General features: G+C 49.2%; 1 protein-coding gene across 3 annotated transcripts in view; it reads left to right on the top strand.

Annotated features, from left to right (window-relative positions):
* Nucleotides 1–5,357: 5,357 nt before the first annotated feature.
* Nucleotides 5,358–8,699, top strand: part of DDX17 (DEAD-box helicase 17) — a 28,528-nt gene continuing 25,186 nt past the window's right edge. Inside the window, exon 1 of one of the 3 annotated variants that reach the window (XM_074941567.1) lies at nt 5,358–5,499. In XM_074941567.1, coding sequence (XP_074797668.1) covers nt 5,456–5,499 — 44 coding nt within the window. In that variant the 5' untranslated portion in view covers nt 5,358–5,455. The remainder of the gene's footprint in view (nt 5,500–8,699) is intronic. The other 2 variants (XM_074941568.1, XR_012637180.1) reach the window with 2 other exon arrangements.

The raw sequence follows: 8,699 nt of genomic DNA, 5'->3' as shown, positions 1-8,699 counted from the left end.
GAACTGTGGGGGGCAGGGTGGTGGGGCACCGCCTCACACAGCCACGAGGCATGAGCGCTGCCCTTCTATGTGTACTGCTAGCTAGAAGTCTCCAGCGTGCTGTGCATGCACACACCTAAGTGGAATACACTTCTGCATCACATTCTGAAGGACCACAATTACAGTAAGTAACCATTTCTTCCTCTCCTCAACTTCTATTCTAGACTGGCTTTAACCCAGGGGTCTCAATCTCAATTTACCTTAGGGCCAGTGCAAGTCCTCAAATCCTCCCAGGGGGCCAATAATGTCACTCATGCCGCCCAGAACCTGCCCCCCAAAACTCCGCCCCCCACCTGCCTAAGGCTCTGGGAGGGAGTTTCAGTGTGGGAGGAGGTCTGGGGTAGGGGATTGGGGCGCAGGCTCTGGGAGGGAGTTTGGGTGCAGAAGGGGTGACAGGTTGGGCTCTGGGAGGGAGTTTGGGTCGGGGAGGGGGTCTGGGATGCAGGCTCTGGAATGGAGTTTGGGTGCTGGGTGCAGGCTCTGGGCTGGGGCAGGGGGAGGGGTTGCAGTAGGAGGGGATGGGATTGCAGGCTTTGGGAGGGAGGAGGGGGAGGGGTGCAGGCTCTGGGAGGGAGTTTGGGAGCTGGGGGTGTGTGGGGAGGGGGTGCAGGCTCTGGGAGGGAGTTTGGGGGCTGGTGGGGGTGCAAGCTCTGGGAGGGGGTCGGGGGGTGTGGCACTTACCTGAGGCTCCAAGGCAGGGCGGGCCAGGGGCCTTCTGCGTGCTGCTGTCCCCAAAGCTTCCCATTGGCCGCAGGGGCGCTCGGGGTGAGGGCAGCGCATGGAGGCGCAGCCCCGCCCTGCCCCGGGGCCACAGGGCAGGTCCAGCAGACACGTGGAGCGAGCAGGCAGAGACCACTCAGCTCCACTGCGCTGCCAGGGCCCTGGGCCATTTTAAATCGCCAGGAGGGGCGAAGCGCCCAGGGGCGGCAGGTGAGGCCAAGGGAGAGACCCAGCCCCAAAACTGCTGGAGGCCCGCTGGCCACATTGCGGAGGTTCGCAGGCCGCAGATGGCCCACGGGCCGGGAGTTTGAGACCCCTGCTTTAACCCCTTGCATTCCACTGAAACCACTCTCACTAAAGTCTCTAATCATACAATATCACGGTTGGAAGGGACCTCAGGAGGTCCTCTAGTCCAACCCTCTGCTCAAAGCAGGACCAATCCCCAATTTTTGCCCCAGATCCCAAAATAGCCCCCTCAAGGATTGAACTCACAACCCTGGGTTTAGCAGACCAATGCTCAAACCACTGATCTATGACAAATGTCCTCTTAATGACCTCTTCCTAGCCAAAACTTAGAACCAGTAGAAGAACACAGAAGAACCAGTTACAGTAAGTAACCATTTCTTCCACAGGGCTCTATCCTTGGTTTCCTTTTTCCCCTCTCTGCATTTTATATCTAGGTTCTCTCATCCACAGTCACAGATTCAACTACCATCTCTATGGTGGCAACTCACAGGTCATCTTCTCTACTCCACACCTGCCTCATTCTGTCCAAATGAAAATTTTGGCCTGTCTCTGACATCTTGTCATGGGTGCCTAGCTGTCAACTAAAGCTCAACATGGTTAGAACAGAGCTCTTAATCTCACTATTCCCCCCCCCCCCACGACCTTCCTGGTAGATTCTATAGATTTAATAGAGTTTAAGGCAAGAAGGAACCACTAGATCATCTAATCTGACCTGTATATCACAGCCCCTTATATTTCATCCAATTACCCCTTTTTGGAAACAATAATCTGTATTAGACTAAAGTATTTCAGTCCTCAGAGACAACGTTGTTAAGTACCACAGACAGAGAATAGGAGAGATCAAGGGGCCACCAATGACCAAAGCCCATCCAATTGAGAATTGATTAGATAAGACCAGATGATCATAGCAGGTTATCTGTACTCCATGCTACAGAGGAAGGCAAAACAAAAAAAACTCCAAGGTCCCCGCCAATCCGACCTAGAGGAAAATTCCTTCCCAACCCCAAATCGGGGATCAATTGGATTCTGAGCATGTGAGCAAGACTCACCAGCCAAGCATTTAAGGGCATGTCTACACTGCAGTCTAAGGTGTGATTGCAGCGCAGGTAAAAATGCCAATGCTAGTATGGCTAAAAATAGCAGTATAGATGTGCTGGTGGAGGCTTCAGCACAGGCTACACAAGAACCCTGGGCACCTACTCGTATTGCTAGCCTGCACTGAAACCTATGCCGCCACATCTACTCTGCTATTTTTAGCCATGTTCGCATGGGTATGTCTTCCTGAGTTGCAATCACACCTTGGATTGCAGTATAAACATACTTTGGGAAAGAAGATTCTCTGTACCACCATAGAGCATTGGTCCTTTCTGTCTGGTGCCTCTCTCCAACTGGCCAATACTGGATACTTCAGAGCTTGATACAAAGCTGGATACTTCAGAGAAAGGTGGGGGGAAAAACAAAAACCCCCGAACACATCTGACCAATTGTGCATCAGGGGAAAAAATGCTTTCTGGCCCCTGAAGGTGATCAGCTGAAGCCCTGAAGCATGAGATGTGATTATAGTAATTGTCTTAATGCAGAATTTCAAATGTTATTGAGCATGTTGAAGGCAACAAAGAATTTCCTGTTCCTTCCATAGCCCACAAAGGGAGTGATGGATCTTGATCACTGTGGACAACCCCACCATCCTGCCTTTCACTCAGGTCCATAACCTTGGGACCTCTCTCTAGATTCTCACATCCAAGCTATGTCTAAATATTGCAGCTTCTTTCTGTCTAACATCTCTAAGATATAGCTTTTCCTACTATCCACACAGCTAAAACTCTCCTGTAGGCTCTCATCTCACATTTTGATTACTGCAACATCGTTCTCCCTAGCATTGACAAATGGAACTTTGCCCTGCTCACATCCATTCAGAATGCTGCTGCTGCAAAAAAAAAATTTCCTAGCCTGTTGCTTTGACTATGTCACCACTATCTTTGTGTCCTTCCACAGGAGCGCACTCTCTCTCTCTATTACTTCAAAAACATAAAGTACTTGTATTTTACTTTCAAGGCCCTCCCAGCCTATATATGCCCAAGCTACCTATTATCACACATTCACTATCAAGATGTCAACTCCCACCTGGCACAATGGGGTCGGGATCCTGGAGCACAGCTAGGGCTTCCAGGCACTCCAAATAATAATAATAATAATAAATAAAAAAAAATTAAAATGGTGTTCAGATTAAATGAACTCTTGTTTATTAAACAGAGTTGAAACTAGTTTAACTGTTAAACAGGAAATGGAAACATTTTTAACCTGTATTTGTATATTCAGCCACTGCATAAAAATGATTGTGTGCATGCAGCATCCCTTGTCCATTTTCACAAAGGTAATGGTAGTAATCCCAGTGTTTTGGCCATATTCTAAATCAGGTGGATAGCTGAAGTTCCCCTGTAGTTTCAAATAGACACATTTTTATTTACATTCCATCTGAAAGTTTATTTAACTGTATAAAAATACAAGCTGTGTTTCTTCACCAGAGGTGACGGCATTTGAGAGGTGTATGAATTGTGATGCCTGAATATAGTTTTCCCCTCCTCTATGAGGGGAAAAAGCTTGCGCAGGGCACCAAAATTATGCAAGGTTTCCCCTTTGGAGCTTCTGTTCACAGTTGAGGTGTTGTGGGGTGATGCTGCTGCAGAGCACAGACAACTCCTAGCCCTGCACCCTGCCCTCAGTCAGTGTTTCTAAAGGATTGGAATGACACTGCAGAGCTGACATTACCTTACCTCTTTCAACTTCCCCCACCGCTCAGATCAGTGGAGTTTCATGCCTTCCACTTGTGGAAGCATAGAAAAGATTTGGACCATGTAAAGTACTTAGGAATCCTTCAGCATAAGAGGAGCAGAGGAATACAATATACAGAGCCAAATTCATTTCACATTTACAAACCTATGAAATCCTATTGATACTAGTGGAGTTACATAGATGTAATAGAAGGCAGAATTTTGCCAATTATTATTACAGGGTTGTGGAACACTTTAAAATATTGTCCTTATTCATACTTTTTAAAATGTAAACTTTTTAATTGCAACAGAACACTTTAAAGCACACAATATACTATCACACAAAATAACATTGCCCTGTTGTTGTAGCCGTGTTGTCCTGAGAGACAGGGTGAGGTAATATCTTGTTTGGACCAGCTTCTGTTGGTGTAAGACAAACTTTCAAGCTCCACAGAGCTCTTCTTCAAGTCTGGGCAGTAGAAGTGCTTTAAATGCTTCTGTAGTTTGGGTTTTTGCACAGGTCACAAGGAATCTCTTTCCTATTGAAGGAGCTGTAACTACTTCACGCAAATAATTACATTAATTTAGCTAAATATCCTTTCCCCTTCCATTTACTGGAAATAAGGAGAGAGTAAATATCATGGCGGCTACTGCTACTGAGCCTGTGCTGTGTGTGCACTGCGGCAAGATCGCTTTTATGGCATCTGTTCAACCGCAACCCCTTGTGTGCTCCAGCAGACACTGAGCTTAAATGTTGTGTCTGAGGGTGCTTCCTGCAAAGGGGGCAGCAGGAGGGAGATTCCTTGGACAGCGAAGATTAATTGCACACTAAGGCCCTAAACTCTGCAGCTTGCCACAGAGAAGTATTGTCTTTCCAGCCTATTGCCACCTCCCACACATGCAGTTGCTGCTAAGGCAAAAGACTTTCCTGTATTCTCCAAACACAATACGCTACAGAATGCATGTAATCTTGCACACACCCCTCCCCCCAGCTGAGCAAAAAGCAACTGAAGAATTTTACGCAAAATGGAAGGCTCTTCCTTCCCCTACTTACGCTAAACCCACCATGGAACAAGCGACAGCTACGAAACTTCCGTATAATATTTAGTTAATATGCTGCTTGGCCAGGGTTTTCCTCACAGTTCGTAGGTGGGTTACATGATTGGCGTTTTGCGCAGTCGAATTTCGGGAATAGGGAGAGCGTTGTCTCCCCACGCAAAAAGCCGACTCAGCTCCTGGGCACTACGCAATTTGCGTACACTGTTCTGTTTGGGTTCGGTTTTCTGGCCTCGGCCTCGTACGTACCCGGATTTCGAGAATAGGCGCAGCGGCATTCACGTCCCCCTCCCCCCGGCTATTCAGAGACGGAGTTTACGCAACGTTCAAGCCGTCCTTAACGTAAGTAGAGCGGGCTGGGGTGGCGGCAGCCATTTTGTGCCGGGAACCCGGAGGAAGAGGACGCTGTCTTGTCTCCGCGCCCGACGGGCCCTGAACCTAACTGAGCCGCTCTCGGCCCCGCACACCAATCCCGACCGGATCTCTAGCCTCCCCGTTCCCTCCCCCGGGAAGCGAGGCGGCTACGGGCGACTCCACCGGGACACAACAGCCGCCGCCGGCCGAGCCCCCCCGCCCCGCGCCACCCCCAGCTCGCGCCCCTCGGTGCCCCCCTCAACGGGAGCATGCGAGGCTTCGGAGACCGGGGCCGCGACCGCGACCGCGGCGGGTAAGAGGGCGGGGGTGCGGAAGCCCCGTGTGGGGGAGGGGCGGGGCGGAGTAGCCAGGCAAGGCCCCAAGACGGGGGCGGGGGGGCGGCTCGAGCTCGATCCCGATCCCCGGCGGCGGCGGGGGGCCTAGGTCGGGGCCTTGGGGTCAGGGTCACGTCCTAGGGCCACGGGAAGGTTCCGGAGTAGGGCGGGGTCCGGGCCTGTGAGGAGCTGAGTGACGGGCTGGGACCCCGGAGCTGGGGTGCCCCCGAGGGGAGGAGCCCGGTGGGATCCCTGGGGTGGAAAGTGAGGGGCCTTAGGTAGCCGCAAGGTTTGGAAGGAATCGCCCCCGCACGCCGTTCTTCCTGCTCGGCGGTGTCTGGTGCGAGAAGACAGGGAAGTTTCTCCGGTGGCTGGCAGATACGCTTTACCTGTCACTAGGCCTGACTTCACTTTGCCTTTCCGTCCTCCGCACTGTTCCCACTTTGAGCCATAAGGATCCCTCTCCCTCCCGCTGCTAATCTCGCTTCAGAAGCCCTTGCTGACCATGGAGGACACACGTAACTTGTAGAGTGGACTGGACCTGACTCCTTCTCTGAATGTCCTTACCATTCAAATGACCAGAAAGATTGCTCTTAAATAACCGTGCATATTTCTGCAGTATTCCCGGCCCCTGCTGACGGAGAGAGTGGAAACAGACCTGGAAATTGAACTTGGGCCTCTTGTGTAGTAGTGGAGCCCTGATCTCAGGGACCAGGGCCCTGGATTAAGCCTCAGGAGTCTGTCTAGGGTTTGGGGGTGGGGGGGGAATCTGCAATCAAACCACAATCTTCCATATTACTGTGCAAAGGCCTAACAATTTGGTTTCCTGCTCTTTTTATTATTCTTGGTATCACTCATCATGGGGCCTCATTCTGTTTAGGAGAATCAGGTTCAGTTGAGCTCTGATGTTGTGGAACAAAACAAAAGTATAAGAAAGCATCTAATATAAAATGCTTGATAGAAAGCATGTGAATGGTCCAGGGTTGTTGTTTGAGTGTTCTTTTTAGTAGAAGGAGGTTAAGTAATGGCAGTACCCCAAGTTTTTCCTGGAAAAGACAAGTACTGGGGATTAAAGAGGAGGAATCAGGCCCTGAGAGAGAGAGAGAGCAAATAATAAAATATACTTGTTCCTCTTATTTCTTCTTTGATTTTTTTTTGAGTCAGGAAAAGTGCCAGCTTCCCACATTTAAATTTATTTCCTCCTTTACTCAGGTGAAGTTCAAGAATGTTTTCCTTGCACATGGAAGTACTTGTTAACATCTTTCCCAATAGAGCAGGAGAGGCTAAGAGTTCCACTCTAATTTTATATTTGCATCCTACATACATACAAACAACCCCCTTAGGAAATAAAAAGATCCTGTCAGTTATATTGCAGAGAAGAGGGCCCCACTGTACACAGGTATTTAAAGGGGCATTAACCAAATTTTAAGGCATGAGCATTTGACCTGCCTTGACATTTACATGATCTCATTTGGAGTAAAGAGATGTTTCTTCTTTTTAAGAACTTGGCTTTCAGATTTTAAGCCATCATTGGTTTAGAACCTTCAAAAGCACAATACTTTGTTCTCTTTAGAATTATGCTGATATCGTTGATATACCTTGCATCATCAAAATGTATTGTGACAGGCTTTAGAGCAGAGGTGGGCAAACTATGGCCTGCGTGACTGTCCTGCCGGACCCTTGAGCTGAACCCTTGAGCTCCTGGCCAGGGAGGCTAGTCCCCAGCCCCTCCCCCGCTGTCGTCCCTCCTCCGCAGCCTCAGCTCACTGTGCTGCAGATGGGCAGGGCTGCAAGCTCCTGTCTAGCAGAGTGGTAGGATCTAGCTCTGGCTGGTGCTGCTGCCAGACATGCTGCTCTGAGCCGCATGGTGGGGGGGGTGTTGGATAAGGGGCGGGAGTCCCAGGGGGCAGTCAGGGAGCAGGGGGCAGTTGGATGGGGCAGAGGTTCTGTGGGGGAGGGCATTCAGGGGATGGGGAACGGGGGGGGGGTGTTGGATAGGCATGGGGTCCCGGGGGCCCTGTTGGGGGTGGGGAAGGGGTCAGGGGGTGGGGAACAAGGGGGATTGGATAGGGGTGGGGTCCTGGGGGGGCCTGTCAGTGGGCGGGGGTGTGGATGGGGGTGGGGTCCCGGGAGGGGGCAGTTAGGGGACAAGGAGCCGGGGGGGGGGGCGTTGGATGGGTCGGGAGTTCTGAGGGGAGCAGTCGGGGTGGAAAGTGGGAGGGGGTGGGGGCCAAGCTGTTTGGGGAGGCACAGCCTTCCCTACCTGGCCCTCCATACAGTTTTGCAACCCCAGTGTAGCCCTCGGGCCAAAAAGTTTGCCCACCCCTGGTTTAGAGTGACCACAGGAAACGAATTAAAAATCTTATTTCATCTCCATGCTAAATGAAGGGGGGAGAAAATATTTTAGTCAAATAGAAAAGGACAGAATCAGGAGTAGGGAAACTACTTGACAATGGATCTTTAAAAAAAAAAAAAAAAAAAAAAAAGTTTAGTTCACATAAAGGCATAAGTAATGGGCTTTGACCCTGATCTCATTCCAAGTAATACTTTGGCTTTGTTGCATATCTTTATGAACTGCTACAAAAATCTCACAAAACTTAGTTTCTGTAATATCAAAAACTGGGTTGCACGTGTGTATATCTATATTGTAAATTTGTTTTGACATTGAAAACTCTATACATGGACAGTTATATACCAGAAGTTCTGCACATCATGACTCTTCTTAAAAAAATCATTTCTGAGATGTAAAACAATGTTTCCAATGATTGCAGTCATCAAAAATTGTACGGTGGTATTTGAAAGATAGTTGGGTACTCCACCCAGTGTGCTGGACAAACTCCAGTTGTATGTTTACATTCTGTTTACTGTCCATTCCTGTTGTAGGGCCAACTAGATCTGGAATTTTTCTTTGCTTCTTGTCCTGAATGAGTTGGAGATGACTTTTTAGGACTGGGATGGTGCAGTTTTACTTCAGCACTTGAATAAGCTGCTGTTGCATTCACTTCTGGAAGTGGCTGCATTTCAGTTGCTGGTGAAGTGATCACTGAATATCTAAGACCAATCTGGATTCAGTCACCACTGAACCAGGGAAAACTAAATAACTCTATGCAAGTAAATAGAATTACTCTAGATTTACACCAGTGTAACTGGAATTGTAATCTGTTCCATATCAGTATGT

This window comes from Natator depressus, chromosome 1, assembly GCF_965152275.1.
Source record: "Natator depressus isolate rNatDep1 chromosome 1, rNatDep2.hap1, whole genome shotgun sequence".
Taxonomy (NCBI): Eukaryota; Metazoa; Chordata; order Testudines; family Cheloniidae; genus Natator; species Natator depressus.
The sequence above is the reverse complement of the archived record's forward strand: the minus strand, read 5'-3'. Positions and strand labels throughout refer to the sequence as shown.